General features: G+C 30.9%; 1 protein-coding gene across 1 annotated transcript; it reads right to left on the bottom strand.

Annotated features, from left to right (window-relative positions):
- Window positions 1-3,872: 3,872 nt before the first annotated feature.
- LOC136226376 (protein YLS7) lies at window positions 3,873-8,107 on the bottom strand. Its single transcript, XM_066014832.1, has 4 exons — window positions 7,840-8,107; window positions 6,711-7,468; window positions 5,437-5,711; window positions 3,873-5,017 (listed from the first exon to the last, which is right to left on the bottom strand). Exons 2-4 carry the CDS (start codon window positions 7,210-7,212, stop codon window positions 4,208-4,210), a joined length of 1,587 nt encoding a protein of 528 aa, XP_065870904.1. The 5' UTR covers window positions 7,213-7,468; window positions 7,840-8,107; the 3' UTR covers window positions 3,873-4,207.
- Between the last annotated feature and the right edge of the window lie 14,623 nt (window positions 8,108-22,730).

The following is a 22,730-nucleotide window of genomic DNA, read 5'->3' as shown; positions in this document are numbered from 1 at the left end:
AAGTAGGAAAATAATGAAAAAAATAAATAAAAATAAAAAGGTATATGAGATATAATATTATGAAATTAGTTAATAATTAATATTTTAATTGTAAAATTGAAAGTATAAATTATGGTTAAGAAAATGGTTGAAGTCCGTCTTGGAAATTTAATAATTTATTAATTAATGGCAGAGCTAGTAAATATTTATAAAGAATTGTGGATGAAGAAAAAGCTTTTTGATTATTTTGATAGTATTATTTAAAAAATATCTGCTTTAGTTAATTAAATTTTGAATTAAGGGTTTATATATTAAAATAAAAGTGTAAAGGTAATCCATTTTCCAAACCACTAAGTAGTGAATACTTGAATTAAAAATTGACTAAATAAAATGTTAGGACTAATTCCCTCTTATTTAGGATAATGTATAATCAAGACTTCCTAACCTAATTATGTAACACTTTAACATTTTATTGATTAGTTATACTATTTATTTAAAAGAAAAAGAGTGAAGAAATAGAAATTAATTAAAAAAAAAAAAGGAAATGTTGTAAGAAGAGTGTTTGTAAAGTAAGGTCTTGTTTCATGGAGAGCTCTAATCCAACTGGAAGGGTTTATTGCCACACCACACACAAGGTTATTAATGAGTTGGCGTGTGAGGTTTCAGAGTACATCTTTATGTTTGTAGTTGAGTTTGTTAAATTCATCTTAAGCGTTAATTACATATCCATACCACGTAGTTCGGCCGATTTGTAGATGGATACTTATAGTATTCTTTTAAACACAACTCTATGATTGTCGCTGATACCAAATCAAGGCAAATTAATGGAATCTGTTAACTGAATGACATGTCAGAGATTGTCGTCATTATCTAAATCAAGGCAAATGGATAATCTGTTAAGTGAATGACGTAACAGAAAGGAATTTTGGGAAAAATATTTTGGAATTCCAAAATAAAAAAATATACTTATCTACAAATCAGCCAAACTAATTAACCCTTGTTTAATTGATGCATGCATGTTTTTTATTTGTTTCTCCTCCATTTCTATTTTTCACCTAATCTAATCCAAATCCCTTACTAATTTTTGTAGGAGAAATTATATTGTATACACTATCAACAACAACAAAAAAAAAAATTATACCATGAGATATTAGTGATTTTAAAAAATAAACGTGTACAAATTGCATAATTGGATAAATAGAGTGTATTTTTTTATTTTTTAGTGGTAAATCGTAATCGCATTAACGGTGACTTTGTACAGTACTTTAATAAAGTTATAGAAGTTCTTTTTATATTAATAATTAGTCGAAGTCCCATGCAATATGCGGATATGGTTATTTTGTTAAATATTCAACTTTATACATATTTATAAAATTAAAAACAACTTTTTAATAATATATAGAAAAAAAAAATCAAATTTAAGGCAATAAATATAATAATTAAAAGAAAAATAAAAAAAGTCAATATTGATCCCGAAGAAATTAAAAATGCAAAAGGCGAGTGATATCAAGCAATTATAACTCTGGCATTGTCATGTGACGCCGTTAGGAGTCCGAATCAACTCTCAAAGATTAAAAGAAAAATAAAAAATTCAATGTTGATCTTGAAGAAATTAAAAGTGCAAAAGGCGAGTGATATTACGCAATTATAACTATGCCATGTGATACCGTTAGGAGCCCGAACCAACTCTCAAAGATAGGAAGTACGTGATGTCTCCTCTGTAAAATACAACAATACGATTGTGTATCGGAAAATTTGATTCGGAAAGTCTCACTAGACCTAGTCAATGACACATTCGTTGTCATGATCACGTCCGATCCATAAATCACGAGCATAGTAGTCTTGAGGAATATCAGACACTGATATTTGGCCACTTATCAATAGGAGATACATGACTCACCCCGCTCCATAATTCATAACCGTTTTTTATAGCTCAACATCAGTATGAATAAAGTAAGCTCAGCACAAGGTACACAAGTTCATTCATTATATTAAGCTTACATTATAACTTTGTTTATTGATTGTGATCATTCTCCAGTCCTTTCATAATCTGACTTAAGTATCGGTGCGGATTGTTCGTACAATGACTCCTACTCCGACCTTACTTCTATGCAGTTGCAGGTTGGCATGCGGACTTGGCATGCGGACTCTCAGGATTCAACCACATCAAATTGGTTGGTGAGCGTGTGCATTCTCCACAACTAAGATCCAGGGAAGAACTGAAGAAGAGGCGCACCAAATCTGTGGGGTCAATGACGACCTAATTCTGGATATGGTTGAAGAAAGTGAAGTCCTAGAGCCCCAACAACAAAAGCTATTGGACGACATCCCATGGCATTTGACGGAAAACTTTGATTCTGTCCAAGAGGTCGTTGGCATCATAAGGTAAGAACATGCAATCGAAATGGTTGAAGTAAAAGAAAAACTCGTGATAGTAGAAAAAATATTCAGGTACATGAACAAATCTGAAAATATCAACTGCTCGACCTGCTATCACCGACAAGATATATCTCTAAAAAGTTGAATGAGAGGTATGGGCACCCGATCAGTGGAAATGAGTCTCTCCGGTACGACGCCACCAGTCCCGAACTCCCTCTCTGTGCAATGCAAAGAATGCTGATCAATCCTTGCAAGATCAGTCCAGGCGAGAGAATGAAGACAACCCAAGAATTATAAAGGTTCCTGTAGCAACACCAATTAATATTATAATATTTTTTTAATTCTAATTATTTAATTGTTTTGATTTTGTTTTATCTAATATTAGTTATGGTTTTTGTTAGATAAATGAGGTTTATGGGTTTATGATTTTATTGTTGTATATATTTGTATTTGGTATTGTTTTAAATGGAATATATTTTTTTGGTAAATAATTTATTAATCCTTATTTTTTTACATAATATATTGTTCCTCTTATTTTGAATAAGGTCGATGTCTAGTCACTGTTAACCTTTTTGTGTGGTTGTTTGTTTTTTTAGATTTTTAACTAAGTATATTTTAACTTTGAGGATAGTTATAGTGTAACACAAAATGACCATGCTATTTTGTTATTCTCTGCTTGTCTATTTATGCTGAATACAACCGTTGAAAAAAAAATAGATAAAATGACTAAAAGGTAAAGAGTGACAAAAAAAAAACTTTATAATATATTTTTAAAACAGAGAGACTAAACAGTATGTTAGATAAAAAGAAGAGAACCAATAATTTATTTATCCTATTTTTCTTATATTCTTTTACTTGGTAATACTTCGTTGTATATTATAAATATATTTTTGCAATTATTAATTAACTACTTTTTAATAGTTATAATCAAGTATTCTAATTTTGACTATATATGAATTAAAACACATATAATTATTAAATCATTGTAAAAAATTATTATTGATTAATTTAAACTATCATACATTGTAATAAAATATTATGTTGTATAGAATAAAGTAAGAGAATATTTTTTTTTTTGGAGCATAATATAATACAGTGTTGTGAGTTGTAGTAAAAATAGAGACTTGTGGAAATAAAATAGAGATCGATGATAAAATTTGGTGCCAAAAAAGTTGAAAATGTACCAATCAAAACAAAACAAATCAATTATTCAAGTTGCTATCATTTTTGCTAGTTCTATGAGGGTTACCTTACTCGATTCATCATTTTGATCAATGTTAACAGAAGATATTATGCTAGTAAACTATAAAATTTAGGAGCCATAACGTTAGTTTTGAAATTCAAAGCTCTTAATGAAAATAAGTACAAAATTCAGAGACCATGGATGTAATTTACCTATTTATCATATCTGCACAAGTGAATTCCCGCATTGCAAATCTACAAAACGAATCCATACAAATCCAATGTAGAGTTGAGGGATTTCTCAACAATAATTTATGTGGTACACGCTGTCATCCACACATAACAGAACTATCCATATAAGGGGTTCATTAATAAGTAGCATGAACAACTATTCCAGATGAGATTCAATAAAGCTTTTTTTTTTTTATAGAGCTACCTATATCAAAACAATAATCCCATAATCAAATGTTACATCTCTCTACAACTTCATGCTGATATTTGACCAAAAATTCGAGGCCTTTGCTGCAGATGATATCGCAACAATATTTTTGTCCCGCTTCTAAAATTTATATTTGCCTTTGATCTTACAACAAACTCGAGCTATCTTGCAATTAACAATAATAGAAACAAAAAACTATATGTGCCGTGGCAACCAAAAGCTACAATCTCATTCTGATGACTCCTTTTTTCCCTCAAATTCTCTCCTTATTAATTCAAGCACAAATTCATTCCAAGTATCAACCGGACCGGGCATGCACCAGTGCAAGCAATCCTGTGGTGGAGGCCTTCCATCAGGTCCACGTTTCGTTTGTTTCTTCGGGTCAGGACTTCTATATGGGCCTGGATGCCCATCATGCCGATAACCAAAAGGTTCTGTGATATCCATCAACTTTAACTTCGACTTGTTTGTTGCCTTCTTAATCGCACGACTAAAAGCTCCTACCTGTTGCTTGTGCATTGTGTCTGTAAATCCATTTTCAACCAATTTGCCTTGCCCAAGAGGTTTTACCTTCCCAGTACATGATCCCCCAGTATTCCAGGCTCCACCTTCGTAATGATCCGGTGAATAGGTCCGCAAAATGGTCAGGCCAGTGTAATTCGGATGGGTAACAAGAGATGTGAGAATTGTCTCTGTCGATATAGCAAATGCTTCGACATTATGAACCTTCATGGGACGAGACTTGTCTGGCCACCACAACTGTCCTCCGACAACTTCGTTGTTCAACATGTACACCGACTGCTTAGCAAACCAATGGCCAGAGGAAAGTACAACCACATCGAAACCTGTGATATATTGCATGAAATCCTCATCTGGAGCATCAAGGTGAAGCTTCACAACACTCTGTGGAGCAATCTCAACAGGATCTGCCGTTTTATGAACAAGCCAAGAGGACCAAATACGAACAATCATGGTATTAGTAGACCTGAAGTAATATCGCTGCATTCTTTTGTTCCCCCTGTTTTTTGGAACTTCCACCTAAACACATCAGAAAAGTTTTAATGAGTTTTAACAAAATAAAATGTTTCTGTAAGTCACGTATTAGAGAAAAAGTAAGACTAAGTGATCTAAAATAACAAAATTGCATGTTTAGTAGGAGCCATTTCATTTCATAAGAATGGAACTCAGTAACACTAATCCAAATATATATACAAACACACACACACACATATAAGGCATCAAATAGTCCATTACCAAATGGGAAGACACATGAAAGCTTACAAACCTCTATGCACCACGCTTGTAAAGGAAACAAAGAGAAATATTTGGCTGACACGTGATAAATTTAAGATACAGGTATCCTGAGATAAAAAAAATGTATGTACAGATCCTGCCACAATATGGAGCCCAAAATTTCTCATGGAATCAAAAACATCAAAAGAATCAACTATACTTGCCTGCCAGAGAAGGCACAACATTGATTCCATCTGGTTTCGAGCAACTGAGTCACCAATGAAAGCTAGAGTCTTCCCTCTCATCAATTCCAGAAATTTCTTGGCATCAAATCGTGGAAGTTCACATTCGGCAGGTTTCCAACGCCAATTCTCATATTCGCTGTCAGGCCTTCCATTCCCCTGGCAGTTCTGCATCTGTGTCACAACAGGGCACGTGTTGTTTGTATACAGAGGTCCCAGTGGATCAAAAAACCAACTTCCACGGTACAGATCACAACCTATTTGTTTACAAATGAAAACCACAAATTAGAATCTTTCCAGATCATGAAAGAGGGAGATAATGAAAGGAAGCCCCAAAAAGACTCTATCATGAGCACATTCTTTTGCAACAAAAACTGAAGCCACATTCCCATTCACACTGGAAATACGTGAAGATGTAACAAAACCAACAATAATATACGTATCATGCCCTGTAAGAGCAGGCTGCATACAATTATAGGATCCTTAATTAAGTTGCAAATTTTTTGCAGACTCCAGGACTAAATCACATGAGATTCAAAGAACAGAACACACCCAGTATACCAAAGTAGATAATGTATCAAAACCAATGCTTCTTTGGGCACCATAGAAGGATCGAGGCGAGCAGTTCAACCTTGTTAAGGTTGAGCTACTCATCTTCTAAGGCTTTCCATGCCCCAGTCAAGTTTGATACCAGGATTTGGGAACACATTTTGCATCTTGCAGGGATATTGAAACCATTAGGGCCTCAAGCCCATTGGCTTTCAGATAAACCCTATTTTACAGTTAAGAGATTATGTTTTTTATGCTAATAATACTAATAAAAGTCAGGTATGAGATTGAAAAATTAAGAGCAAATCTACTATCTAATTTGGATGAAGGAATTATACAAATTGATTACAGATCTTTTCAAATCATAAGAGGAAATGCGTAGATATTATGAGAGTTTAAAAGAAAAATTATTTGGTGAATTTATGTGGTTCTACATGTAGCATGTTTTCCCATTTCTCTATTTGCTGAGTGTGTGTATACATGGTAACTACTAACAAGAAATGAATAGTAGAGTGGAAGTAAATCTCTTCAAAGATCTATTTGAAACAACAAAAGACTAATTCCAGGCTTAACAATTAATCGGTAGCTAAAACGTCAATTCAATGCATTTAGAGAAACTAATAAAATCAGCAAATGCTAATATAGGAACTCCATAATGCAAGTGAATATATCAAAAACTTCCATATATATTTTTAAAAATAGCATACCATTATCATCTGAACCAATCGTTGTTGCATTGCTCACAGCAGAAGAAGCAACTGCACTATTTTCATCAAGTCCTTTACCTTCTTTTCCTTCTATCACTGAACCACCCTTCTCCTTGACACCCTCCTTTTGGCTCGCATCAGAAGAAGTAACTGGTAAATTAGGTTTAGACGGCGAAGAATATTTATCACTGACATTTACACTTTCATTTACACCGCTAGAAGAAGTAGCGGGTGCTTCTAAACTAGATCCAGATGTAGCATTCCTATTTAATACATCTACATTACTATCAACGCGATTCTCGATTGTAGGATAATCGGCCGAAACCAATTTATTAGAAGTAACAACACCGTAAAAATACCCATGTATATTGGGGAAAGAAACAAGGAGTAAAGAAGCAAAAACTAAGAAAATGGCAAGACCTCCTACAGAGACAACGATGGAAGAAAGAGACCGTGGTAACGCGAGCAATCCAGGGAGGCTCTTTGGTGAATCTAGAGTCATTGCTTTCCAAATCAAGTAACTCTACCAACAAAACTGAAACATGTGGATCATAACAGACTATGATAAACTAATTGACCTCCAATAATCGGATTTCCATAGCTGAAACAAATTTCCGAAAAGGGCCCGCAAGCCACAAACTCCAATAATATTCAATTGAATCTCGTACTTCCCTAATTCAGATTATCGGCTACCAGATGATGACTCGCGGCAGCTTTATTCTTCAATTCAACGATGAACATCAATCGTCTTCAGTAACCTGAAATGGCAAAACACTACGGCATGAACAATTTAACATACCAAATAAAAAGAAATTCAGTGAATTGAAACACATCCTTGAAAAAGGAAAAAACCACTGATTAATATAGATAAGATAAAGATAGATGTAACTTAAGCATCAATCAATGAATCTATAGTTACATTTAATTAAAAAGGAAATCCTTCCAATTCAGCTTCCAAATTCTTCAAGTTTCGTGAAATTATTCTAACAACCATTTCTAGATAAATCCAATAAACCAAAAAAAAAAAAAAACCTAAGAGTTGATTGTGATTTAACTCAGTATGCCTTAAAATCCCCATGAAATATAAAAAAAAGGAAACGTAAACAGGAATTAGATAGTGAAAGGGGACCTGAGAGTCATAAATATCCGGAAGCTCCGTTTAGAAAGAAGGTGAAAGGAGGAGGGAAGATCTTGGATCGGGAGAAGAAGGAATTTGGATGATTAATATATGAGAATTATGATGCGCAGAATGCGGAATTTCCGATTTTCAATCAACCTTTGCTCTACAAAACTTCTTTGTTCTTGCCTTTCGTTCGTTCGTTCTCCAGCGAAGAGAGACCCCCAAAACAAAGAAAGCAGCAGGAGTGTCCTTAATTACTAAAGTACCCCCAGATTTGGCTTTTTCTGACTTTTCCTATTAAATTCTTACAGTGCAATTCACATTGCACCGCCGCTCTGCTGGTCTCCATTTACCATTTAATAAATTGGTCAACAAATTTTATCTCTGTCCTTTTTTATTTGTAGGCATAAAAATTTGATACTATGGTCTTTCTCCAGAGAAAAACACGTGGTCTATGAGAAGTTGAATTGGGTAATAATGGACTCTCAAAATAAAAAGAAATATATACGTCATTTCACTAGAAAACAATAGGTGATATTTTTACGGTATAAGGTTGAAATTTCATGTTAATGTTTTGCCTGAAGTGTATGTTTTACTTTAATGAAAGAAATTATATAAATTTAATTTTAATATTTTAAATAAAACCAATTTTAATTTTATCTCATAAAAAATTTAAATGGATTAATTTGATAGTTATTTAACTATTGTACACCTTTTAAATAAATTCGTCAAATAAACAAAATAGGTTTCTTATATTTTTTATTTGATTATTTATAATTATACTAGTAACACAGTAAATATTATAAATATTTGATAATTTTATTGTTGTTTTGATTAACTTATATGTGATAGACTTAGTTATTAACATTTTAAAATATTTATAATAGCATCTTCAAGAAACTCTTGATTCACTCTCTATAAATAACTAGTATTGTGCCCGCGCGTTGTGTGAGTGGATTTTTTTTGTACAATATTTTAAATATTTTTAAAATTTTATATCATTTACATGTAGTGATATTAATATTTTGTTTTAAAATAATTTAAATTTATAAATTGTAAATAAATTAACATACATATCTTTATAATTGCTTGATAATAAGTTTTGGAAGTTGTTGAAGTCATAATCTATTGGCCATGTTTGCAATGGTCATTCCTTTCCGTTCTTGTATAATACTTTTTCTATATAATTTTGCAATTTTAAAATATTTACTACACTTTGTGGCGATGTTTTTTCAATCAAATTCTAGCTCTCCTCAAAATTCTTTTTCTCGTGCTTTCAAAAATCTTTGATAAATCCATGAATTTGAAATAAGCATGTCTTTCTTTTTAAATTTTATTTGGTTTATATAGTAGTTTGGAAGTTTAAATATTGTGTTAATTATTACATCAAAAAATTAAATATGTTATAATTTTTTTAGTTCTATTGGTTTTAATGTTATTTATTAAAGTTAAATGAATGGAATTTGAATGGATCCTTACATATTTTTATCGTTATATAATTTGTTTTCGTTGGGATATTTTATAAGTTATTTTATTATATCTATTAAATATAAATATAATTTTTTTCAATTATGTTAGTTTTAGTGCTATTTATTAAATGGATCTCACATATTTTTTTGTCAATGTGTTATAAAAAAAAATTCAGTTACATTGGTTTTAATGTTATTTTTTAAAGTTAAATAAAGAGAATTTCAATGGATCCCTACGTATTTTTTGTCGTTATATAATTTTTTTCGTTGTGATATTTTAAAAGTTATTTTTATTATATCTATTAAATATAAATATAATTTTTTTTAGTAATATTGATTTTAATTCTATTTATTAAAGTTAAATGAATGGAAGTTGAATGGATCCTTTCCTATTTTTTTATCGTCATATAATTTTTTTTCGTTGGGATATTTTGTAAGTTATTTTTATTATATCTATTAAATATGTATTAGATTAGATCTAATATTTACAATTTTCCTTTATTATTATTTTGACAATTAATCAAAAGGACCTCTAAAACTCTCCTAATTAATTTCTCTTTGCTTGCATTATTAAATCTATACTATATATAATTACGGAAGCAGAGAGAAATGAGAAGAAGTGTTTTATAGGTATTTTTGATGAGTTGTTAACGTAGTAAAAAATCAGATTAAAAATATTTAATTAAGTAAAAACAAATATTTAATTAATTAAAAATAACAAATTTATATTTAGAATATATTAAATAATTACTAGTCCATTAATTAAAATAATAAAAGAAAACAAGAGTTACGGGAAGATGAAAAAACACAAAGCAAAGGAAATCCAAAAGTCACAAATAAACTTCTATATAAAGCATGATACATAGTATTCCACCATTATATGCAAAGGAAATCCAAAAGTCACAAATAAACTTCTATATAAAGCATGATACATAGTATTCCACCATTATATTCATTGGTCACGATAGATAGTATTATATTTATGAAGGTAAATATTTGATTTTTTTTCATATGTTGGAGTTATTTTGTTCTCAATTATGTTGTTGTTTTATTTTTATTAAACAATAGTTGTTATAGTTTCATCTTTCAGATTCATTTCTGCTATTACCCATGTTCTATACCTCTCGCTATCTTATCCATGTTTTCTTTTTTATTTGTCTTTTTTTTCCAAACTGATAGATTCAATTGAAGAAATCCGACAGAAATAGAAGATACATGAACAACTAAAACCGGAAAACACAAAAGTGTCAAAAATTACAAGAAATTCTTATGTTTCTCAATGATTAAAAAAAAAATTCTTATGTTTCTCAAGGTAATTATTCGATTTTTTTCATATGTTGTAGGTATTTTTGTTCTCAATTGTGTTGTTGTTTTCTTTTTATTAAACAATAGTTGTTATAGTTTCATTTTTCAGAGATGAAATTTCATTTCTGTCGTTACTCAGATTCCATACCTCTCGCTACCTTATCCATGTTTTCTTTTTTATTTGTCTTTTTTTTTTCAAAATGACTAAAATAAAGATTTTGTAAATTTGTATTCTTTTTTAGTATATGTTGCTAGGTGTTATCGTTTCGATTGCTAACTCTTAACTAAAATTTAGATTTTCGGCTTTATATGAACTCAATTTTTGGCTTTCTCAATTGTGTTGTTGTTTTATTTTTATTAAACAATTATTGTTATAGTTTCATCTTTCAGAGATGAAATTCCATTTCTGTCGTTATCCAGATTCCATACATCTCGCTACCTTATCCATGTTTTCTTTTTTATTTATTTATTTTTCAAAATGACTAAAATAAAGATTTTGTATATTTGCATTCTTTTTAGTATATGTTCCTAGGTGTTATCGTTTTGATTGTTAACTCTAACTAAAATTTAGATTTTCGGCTTTTTATGAACTCAATTTTTAGTTTTAATTGAAGTTAGATTAATTTTTCTAATTCGGAACATGTTGAAATCCACTCATTTTTTTAGTTTGAGTTTAGCTAATTGATATGGATTGTATTTTTTATTTTTATGCATTTTGGTACAGATAGATATAAAGTTTCACACGATAGTTGTTCATTGAAGTTTGAGACATATTAAATAAAATATTAAAGATATATTAGAATATTATACTTACAATGAAGTTTATTTCAATATAAATTATGTTATATTATTATTATTATTATTATTATTATCAAGAAGTTATTTTTTTTCCAATTTTCTAGACAAGGAGATTGTAAGCGTCTAATACGCTTGATAAGATGTTTATTCTTGAAGAATGTGGATTATGCTAGATACGAATTCAAAATCAAGGTAAATAAAAATAAATTTTGATGCTCAAAATCCTAAAAATGTACATTAATTATGAATATTGAGATAATTGCTTTTGCAAAATTGGTTTATATATTTTTAACTATTATATTATGGTTCGTACAAAATTGTTAGTATTTCGAGAGTTTTTAACAGATGAAAATGAAATATGACCATAGGACAAATTATTGAAAAATATTAATTAAGAAAATATTATTATTTGAATCTCTTCAAATTCTCAAATGTTGAGCATAATGATTCTAATTAATATAATTAATTTCACATATTAATTATAAAACGTTTTTTTTGTACTGGGTGGTTACAATTGCGATTTAATTCTATTTAACTAAAATTAATTTATGAACTTAATACTTCATTAAGCAAAAATAAAATGTTTAATTAATGGGCAAAAATATTTTCACTCTCCTCTTTATACGCTTATGTCTCGACGTTCTCTCTTATTTTCAAAAAAAAACCCGAGAGGAAGATGGTTCTCTCCTAATTATCTTTTTCGTCCCTTCATTTTTTTTCAATTCTTTTGTTTGTTTTTCTTACTTACAAAATTCAAGAATATATAATTATTAGAAAATATTAATGAAATCAAATAAGTGATATCTGCGAGTATGGCTGATCTTCTATATAGTGAAAGAATGAAGAACAAATTGATCGAATGTCTTGATGAGATATTACGAGATGAAAATAGGAGAAATCATCATCTTAAACTGATTCAATTAGATATATTGGGTTATTGTATCAGAATGAATAATTGAATTCGAATACTTGGTGATCATGAAATTCCATCAACCAAAATAATTATCATCAAGATGAATTTGTGACCAATTCTTACGAATTTTATTTTTTTATATGTAACATATTGAATTGATAAAGTTTCTTCATATGAAACATTAGAAAAGTATTGATTGTAATAGTTTATAGAATAATATATTGATGTTGCTTATATTTTAACATAGATTGTAATTCTTTTGTATCATAGATATAATATTTAATTTTAATTGTAGTTAAATTCAATTTTTGTTTAACCTATATTGTAATTCTTTTGTATCGTAAATATAATATTTAATTTTAATTATAGTTTAATTCAATTTTTGGTTTTTTTATTATATTCTAATATATTTCTTAATTAATCTGCTATTTTATTATTATTGTTTCACAGAATATTTGGAATATGAAAATGTATTAAAATTCCTAAAAAGTACAAATCATTGAATTTTGTAAAAATAAATAAATCATTCATCTTTAGTTAAAATTCTATAAAAAAAAGTAGTCAATTATTTTTAAAATTAATTTAATTTGAATTATCATTAAAAAATATATATTAATTTCAAATATACATAATATAAAATTTTTTCATAGCATGATATAAAATTATTTAAAAGTAAATATGTCAATTTATTTATTTATCTAAATTATATAAAAGTTTCATACCCCGTGCATCGCACGGGTTTTCGACTAGTATAATATAGATATAGAATCCATCATTGGAAATGATAAAGAAACTTAGAATGGTAATCATGACAAAACATGATTTATAATTGAAATAAATTTCATTGTAAGTATAATGTTTAAATACCTCTTTATATGTCTCCAACTTCAATAAACAACTTTTATGTGAAATTTTATATCTGTTCGTACAAAAAATGCATAAAAATAAAAAAATTCAATCCATATGAGTTAGATAAACCCAAATTAAAAAAAATCAGTGGACTTCACCAGGTTCTGAATTTGAAAAATTAATCTAACTCCAATTAAACCTAACAATTAAAGCCGGAAAATCCATATTTTAGTTAGAGTTAACAATCGAAACGATTACACCTAGCAACTTATACTAAAAAAGAATGAAAATATACAAATCTTTATTTAGTCATTTTGAAAAAATTTAAAAGACAAATAAAAAAGAACAAAATAACTACTATACATGAAAAAAATCGAATAATTACTTTTGGAAACATAATGATTTCATGTAATTTCTGACACATTTGTTTTTCCCGATTTCAGTTGTTTATGCCTCTTCTATATCCATCCGATTTCTTCAATTGGAGATATCAGCGTCTAAATTCTTCTAATTCTTGAAAAAAATGCTATTAATACAGTTTATCAATGGAAACCGTTTATTTCTAACTTTTGGATTTCCTTTTAGTGTTTTTTCATCTTCTTGTAACTCATACTTTCTTTTATTAATTTAATTAATGAGCTAATAATTGACAATAAATAATGTATTAATATAGTACTTATGATATATAGACATAGTTGCGAAAGGCGAAAGGCGAGCCGAGGCGGCGAGGGCAAAATACCGCTTTGAGGCGAGGCGACCGCCTTTCGCATGTGAGGCGACAAAAAAAAATAGAATACACCAAAAAATAAAATCATTAATATTAATAACTCAAATCTACTAATTTAAGTCTAAAGTTGTAAAACACACACAAAAAAAACTCCTACTCCTAATAACATCTAATTCCAAAATAAAACCTAATTCCTAATAACATATCAAATGAACTCCACAATCAATCCAAATCCTCATCATCATTAAACACTATCTCATCATTGATGTTTTCCTCTTCTTCATCCTTGTATTCTTCATCTTCATCTTTATATTCATCCTCACACTACACCATATATGGCCTACTGCAACGACAACAACAGGTTGCATTAGGAGCCTAAGAGTGTTACAATTGGCCAAAAAATGGGTTAAGGCAACACTATTGGTCATTCCAAAAGCGTTGGTATATTCACCATTGCCTTTGTTGTCTAAGGCAACAGTTACTTTCTCCAATGCAACGCCACAAAAACCGTTGCCTTTATTTACAATAAAGGCAACGAAATATCTTAGAATATGAAAGGCAACATTCTTTGAACCGAAAAGCAACACTTTTAAGGTAACAAATATGTTGCCATTGTCGAGCTAAGGCAACCCTTTGTAATTAAATGCAACACTTGTTTTCAATCAAATGCAACATCTAAAGTAAATGCAACACGTTTTGGACATTAAGCAACACGATATTTGTTTAAAAAGCAACGACTATTTAGATTAAAGGCAATGTTTTGTAGCCTATAGCAACACTTTGCATTTTACTAATGCAATGTTATTTTAGACCAAAGGCAACATTATATTGTGTATATCAACACTTTTTAGTTGTAAATGCAACGATGTTTGATGTTATGGCAACACATCTTATTATCAAATAGCAACGATTTATAATATGTAACACAACAGTTGTTAATCCAAAAGGCAACAGTTATCAAATAGATGGGAACATAACATTCGTTTACAAAAAAAAAAAAAAACAACTATCAATCAAAAGTACCTAACATTACAATTCAACAGTACAATAAGTATCTAACCACCAAAAGCATGAATAAATCATTTTTCCTTCATCAACATACTTCTGAAGGAAAAGAGTCATTGATATTCGGAGAAGCAACAATCCCATCCAAATTTAAATTCAATGTTGGGTTCATTTGGGCCAACCTTTGTATAATAGTGCCAACTTGAGCTTCCATGGTCTTTTTCATTTCATCTCTAACACACTCTTTAGTTCATTCCTCGTCTCCTCTCTAACTTTATTCGTCATTTCCTCTCTAACTACTACAGCTTTTATTTGTTCGATTGTCTCATCAGAAATGTTTTTCTTACTCATAGAAGCTGAAGATTCAGGAGTCCCTTTTCTTTTCTTGATGTGGCCTATCCTACCAACAAGCCATGAACGATCATGATATGATGCTTCACCAAGTATTTCCTCAATTATGTGAGTGTTTTCGCCTCCAAATAACAACTCTTCTTTAAGCCTTGCCTATAATCCAAATAATAAAAATTCTTATTGAAGGAAATAATCTAAGAAAACTGAACTTAAAAAAATGACTTAAACCAATAAATCCCATCTTCAAACATCAATCAATCTGAAAGAAATGTAAACTATCCAATCATTAAGCACATGTACCTATTTTGACTCAAATCATTATTAACCTACAAAACAATTTAAATGTAAACTACGCAATCATACAGTTTATGTTATAAGCACATGTACCTATTTTGACTAAAATCATTATTAACCTAGAAAAGATATTAAATATAAATTATCCAATCATATAATTTATACTATAAGCACTTGTACCAATTATATGGTATATACTTCAATTTGACCAATGAACTGTAATTTTCATAGAACTGTAATTTTACCAATCATATAGTATATACTTTACAAATGATCTGTAAGTTTCAGAGAGGTATCCCCATGGTGCAAACCAGGAACATGATAATATTTAGTTATTAGCAATCGCAGACCTGAGACACCCAACTATTGTCTCGTGACAAATGAAGCTAGGATAGATATGCAACTAAAATTGTGATAGAAATCAGTTTGGATGAGCCATTTGTACTCTCAATTGTCAACTAACAAACTGCAATTTCAAGCATGTCCACGTGTTCCAAGAATAAAAAGTTAGAGACATAATTACATGCTTGCTTAATTCAATGATGTTGTACAAGGGGCTAGTGAAGGTACTGTTGTAAGGAAAATACAAAGCCATGCACGTGCCGTCATTGCCTGAAACAAGAAATGTAAATGTTTAACATATGATTCTCTGGTAATGTAAAAACCATTGTTCACATATTTAGGATGCTCCACAAATAAGGCCTAACATCAAAGAAGAACAAACTTCATTCCAAGCAATATAGTAGTAAAGGAAAATGGGAAAGCTCCAATTTATTTGAAGCTTTTCTAGCATAAAATAAATCCAAAACATACTGTTTTGTTTATTTTGGATGATACAACAAAATATAGTAGTAAAGAAATAGACAGCATCCTGTTAAGTGTGCGAGAATCCGTTCCGATTTCCCTGATTAGGCCCTCTATGCAGTTTTAAGAAGAAACAAAAAGCTCTAACAAGTATTGCTAGAAAAGAAGATGAAAGCCTTGAACGTATTAGCTATCATTTTCAAAGCTTTGCAACTGTATTATTTAGTGGTTATAAGTATTGCTAGAAAAGAAGATGAAAGCCTTAAACGCATTCTGCTTCACTATTTGCTTTTGCCTACTTCTAACCACCTCTGGTTGCCACAGATGCTTGCCTGAAAAGAATAAAAAATCCCCTCTAATCTATTATAAGAACCACTTCATCGAGCAACCCTAACAAACTTAAACAACAGACTTCTTGACATATACCAAATGCATAATGATCTAAGCAGCTCTAAACTACACAAAGCTTTCTTCTAACCAAACTCAAAAGGTATTAATATTATGATACATGCATCTATGATATGACCAATTGGTTTTTCACAAGCTATTTTCAGAAGTAATACTTAAAAAGAATATCATAACTACTTACAATATCTTGAATTAAAAGAACCTTAATCATAATCATATATGCAATAAGCAAAGTGCAAAGTTAAACAAACATTACAACCTCATCTCCACTAAATCTTTAGCACTGTATATATTTGCAAAGAGTTCACTACCAGCTGTACATTCCATAACAATTGCTAAATGCATCAGAGTCAATAAGACCTATAAGGAAAAAAAACATCACGTTTATGACTATATTCTACTCAACAAATAAAGTATCTTCTAAAATCCTTTAGACCAGAAATAGACAGCATCCATGTTATATTAACTCAAGCAAATTGAAAGACCAATTAAGTGAAATCATATAGAACAGATAAGTTCCAGTGTTGAACATGTTTGAAATTGTTATATTTGTGCAATTGAAACACATAGAGTATTTGGATGGCTGTGTTACCTCTTCGAATCTGACAATGTTTGGATGCCTTTAGGATATGTGGTTGATAATTTCTCATCAATCTAGCAAAAGGAATTAGAGAAGAGAAAGTCAAGAACAGGTAGTGAATTAGGAAAAAGTTACAGAAAGAAATACCTTTTTCTCTCTCCCTCTCTATGTACTTAACAGTAAAAAGTTCAAAACCAAGTTCAGGTAACACCAAATGATTTGTTCCTGTAAAAAGTTCAAAATCAAGTTCAGGTAACACTAGAACCAAGTTCAGGTAACTAACCTAGCCACCCCAGGACCAAGTTCAGGTAACACCAAATGACTTGTTCATGTTATAGACTCATGTAAAGAAGTAGATTTGGGACTTCTAAAATGATGTTCATTCATGGATCCAATCTTAATCCGCTGAGCCATTGAAGCAAAATAGGAAACGAAAGAGCTAGAACAAAGAAGTTAGACTGCTAAAACAAAGGCAAATTGTTACAGCAGAAAAGCTGATGAAATACAGATATGTTTATAAAATAAAATAAAAACTGATTGAGAAGAAAATGTACACAAGCAGAACATAAGAATGATAAAAAAAAAGAACCTAACCCAGCAATACCAGACAGCAACATAAGGGGGTTTCTTTTGTGAGAGTAAAGAAGGGTAGATGGGTTTGTAAAGCTCATAAACCATCCATCTCTGATATATGAAAAAGGCCTGGATTTTAAAAAATAATTTTTAAAAGACAAGTTATAAATGGGTGTTAAGGATTAATCTTCAATAATAGCTTCTTGAAAGGATACAAGGTCCCTTCTTATGAAAAGGAGAAGATACCATTTAATAGAGATGAGTAATGTCTAAACATCTTTTGGTAAGAGCTAATCTTAGTGTCATAATGGAAAGTAACCAAGTAAGAGTTTGAGCTAGCTTTTGTAGCATTTTTCAGATGAAGCAGTTTGGCTTATTCCTGTATTTTGTATTTGCAGACAACGAATTCATCAAGAAAGAATGAAGCTCGGATAAAAGTTCAAACGTAAGGTAATAGGCAACCAAAGAAGAAAACTGTTCACAACATTTTCAATCCTCATTAATCAATAATTGAATTTGCAGGAGCAAATAATGAATGATGATAAAAAAAGTCATCAAGAAACATTTAGCAGCCAAGAGATGCAGACATTTATGGAAGAGAGGCTAATCATAGGTAAGCAATTTTTTCTTGATTTCTTTATTTAATGCTTGTCGGTTTTACTATGTAAACCCTTTAGTTCTAAGTGTCACAGGTAAAAACACACTCAAAGAAAGGGTTGCCTATATGTTCCCTATAATATTGAGAATTATAAAATTGTAACTTTTGACATGAACATAATCTTAAGCTGGCTTTGTTTATTAAACACTTAGAAAAATCAAACCCAGACCTAGAAAAGAGCATATCATATACTACACTTTAAGGGTTTGGTATTCAAATATCTACTCAAGATCTTGTAAGAAACAAATTAAGTAAAAAAACCATGAACATGCATTCGTGTGACTACAATATATTATAAAGCTATAAAAGCATTTGCACTTGAATAATCATACCCCATCTACTCCAGATATTTTGCTCTTAATCAATAGAACCATCTTGCTACTGCAAACAACATCATATCCCAAGAAATACTTCACTTGAAATGATGCAATCCATACAGTTGTGAAGCCCCATGATGCATTCCAGAACTCCAACCAGGAATGCCAATAGTATTGCAAGTTCTGTATATAACTCATCAAATGAATCAACAATTCTTCAAAGTGTTTAATGAATAAATGCCTAGTTTACAAATCCCTAAATCAGAAATCCTCAATTTAGAAATTCCCAATTTTCACAATTACCTAAATTAACTGACCTCAAATTAAAGGAAAGGAAGAACTAGTAGTTAGGTATAAGGAGAGCGGGGAGGTGTTCGTGTTGTCATTGGTTCTCCTTAGTATCACCACATATAGTTTATTCCTGACTAGAAAGAAGAAGAAAGAGGAAAACAAAATATACCTAGAGGAAGAAAAATGTAAGAAATGAGATGGAGCAGTAATGTCGCTAACAGTGGCATAGACGCCGGTGACGGTGGAGAGAGATGAGAGATACGATGCTGCTTCTTGCCGGAGGTGGGCCTCTCCACCCCTTCACGAGAAGCCAATGATGCGATCGTTGCCGGAGGTGGGCCTGAAGGGGTAATAAAAAAAAGTGGAGGAGAGAGGGGGCATATACTGCCAATAGGGAAAGAGAGACGGGAGAGAAATAGAAACAGACAGTACTTTGTGTAAGTGGGAAATACAAACCAAATTAAAAACGTATGTAATTGGAGGGATACAAGGCAAAGTAAAAAAAAATGGGGGGAACAAATTTCCTTTGCCGCCATTTACATTTGGCAAAGCAATGTCAATTTTTTATTATAATTTATACTTTATTAATTTATGGCTTGTTTTTTCATTTTCATTGTTATTTTTATCAAAGTCTTTATAATAGATTAAAATATTTTCTGAAATTATATATTGGGAAATTTGAACCCAAAAATTTAACAAATTAATAGTAAATATTATCTTTTTGGTTTTTTTTTAAGTTTTTTAATTTTTATTCGTGTCTTTATTATTACTAACCACTTTTTGGAAAGAAATGCTTCAGGAAATTAAGTGGTGGAAATATTTTGGTGGGAATTTTAAAAAATTAATACTAACAAATAATATTATTTTTTTAGTAGTTGTATTTTTATGTGTTTTTACTATTAGTATCTAAAAATATTATTACGCCACTTATTGATAATAAAAACTATTACTAACAAATTATATAGAAGCCTTAACAAGTGTTTATAATTAGATTTATAAAATTAGGTATAGTTACTGTATTTATATTAAATGCAACATTGGAATGATTTTTTACATGATTAATTGTTGCTTTATCTAATTATCAAGTTCAATAACGCAACGATATGTCATAATGTTATTTTACCGTTACCTTAGTTCAAATTAAACAACTAAAAACATATCTAAAGCAATACCTTATATGCAATCGTTGCATTAAATATACATGAACATTGACATTAAATAAAAATTGGATAATGCAACGATTTACGGCAACGATTTCTGAAAAGTGGTTGCAATAGGCAATCTATGGTGTAGTGTCATCCTCCTCCTCCTCATCATCATTTTCTTCCTCCTCATCTCTACTAACTAGAGGAGGATTGACTTTTCTTGCCCGAGATGTGCCTCCTCTCACATATGTTTGTGTAGGCCTAGTAGTAGACACAACACTTTTACCTTTTGCCCTAGTTTTATAGGCATCTTCGTCCACTCCAAGAGCATCCGAAACTAAATCCCACATCGTCTCATCATTGCCAAATACTAAATCTTCATCATCATTACCACCATCTCCTTCCATTGTACCCGTCAACCACTCACTACTATCATCGATATCTTTCAAAGATATAAGATCAATGTGATCTCGTTCATCAAATCGACGTTTCAACGCTCGATTATACTTGATATAAACCAAGTCATTCATGCGTGTTTGAGCTAGTCGATTTCTTTTTTTGGTATGAACCTACAAAACAATAATTAAAAAACAAAACAACACTTTTATGATCCTTTGAACTATGTCAAAACCTAAAGTGATCAAATAAGTGACAAAGTTATATTTATAAAACTTACATTCTCAAAAGTACTCAAATTCCGCTCACAACCGGATGCACTACAAGTGAGACCAAATACTTTCACTACAAATTTTTGTAATTGTGCATGATCCATATGTCTCCTACCTAGTGTTCTAAAAGTCGGCCAAGTCGCCGACTAATCGGCCGAGTAGTCGGTGAAATTCAGAACACTGACCGATTTTTTATAACTGGGCGGGTTAAATCGGGGGTCCGATATATTTCCGCCTAGGCGGTTCAAGTCGGGATAAATCGGGACAAGTCGGGCTAGGCGGACAAGTCGGGTTAAGCGGGTAAGTCGGGTTAGGCGGCTAAAAATCGGGTCAAATCATAAAATTATAAAAAATTTGCTACAAAATAAAGGGTAAATTTCACCTATGGTGTACAACCTTTGCCCTATTTCACACTTTGGTGTACAACCTTCAATTTGTCTCATTAATATGTACGAACTTAGGGATGACCTCCCACTATGGTGTACAACCGGTTAAAATGACCGGTCAACGCCCGGTCAACTCGCCAGCTCAGCAATTTCCATCCTATTCATTAATAAAAAGGGCCCACACATAATGTAATTACTAAAATACCCCTAATTTTTTTTCTAATTAAAAAAGATATACACTCTCTCATCATATTCTTTCTCTCTCATTGTATTCTTTCTCTCTTCCATTTTTTCGTTCACCACATCTAATGAAGCTAAAAAATAGTAAACTTATAGATCCAATGGAAAAACAAAAATGGCTGGAGATGAAATAATAAGTATAATCACAAAAGTGAAGTTTTATCTCCTCCTCCCCCATTTCCTCTCGCTTTCTCTTCTCCATCGCTTCACCTGCCGCTTTCGATAATTACATGTTTCGAGCATCGTCTCTATCGAAATGGTGAACACCAACTATCGATGTGACCTCAAGGGATTACAAAGAGATTTTCGTGGAAGAACATATCTGATTCAACGCAGAAGTTTTGGTTCAATGGCTACGAAAATTTAGAGAAATTCATCGTTTTCGTTCAGTGATGTGGTTCAATTTTCTAGTCGTGAAAATTAATGGAGTTAGAGTGAAGCAGGTAGAAAATGAGTTTCCAGAATCCATACAATTTGCCATGTAACTGCTTCGGTCATTCCAATTGAAAAGGAGAGGTGGATGTTGCACTATTTTATTTGAATTTTATAATATTAATTTCTCAAACCCAACTAAAAATGGAACTGTCTGATTATGAGTGTGAAGAGAGCCATCAGTTTGAATTTTAGAGAGAGAAAGGGAAAGTTGGAGAGAGAGAGAGAGGTTGTAACTAGTTTTAGAGAGAAAAAAATGGCTACTGAATTAGAGAAAGAAAGGAATTAGAGAGGGAGAAGAGTTAGAGAGAGAAAGGAGCCATGGAAAGAGAGAGAGTTGAACCAAGAATATGGTGTATTTTTATTTTATTTTTTTTGGGATAAAGGGTATTTTGGTAATTGTATATAGGGAGTTTTTAATTAAAGTTGAAAAATGCTGAGCTAGCGAGTTGACCGGGCGTTGACCGGTCATTTTAACCGGATGTACACCACAGTGGGAGGTCACCCCTAAGTTCATACATATTAGTGAGACAAATTGAAGGTTGTACACCAAAGTGTGAAATAGGGCAAAAGTTGTACACCATAAGTGAAATTTACCCACAAAATAAATAATACAAATAATTAATCATCACAACAACAACTAAAAAAAATAAAACTAATTTACACAGCACTAAATTTACAAATAAA

The sequence above is a fragment of the Euphorbia lathyris genome, chromosome 1, assembly GCF_963576675.1.
Source record: "Euphorbia lathyris chromosome 1, ddEupLath1.1, whole genome shotgun sequence".
Taxonomy (NCBI): Eukaryota; Viridiplantae; Streptophyta; class Magnoliopsida; order Malpighiales; family Euphorbiaceae; genus Euphorbia; species Euphorbia lathyris.
Note: the sequence above shows the minus strand (reverse complement) of the source record. Positions and strands in the feature narration are given on the sequence as shown.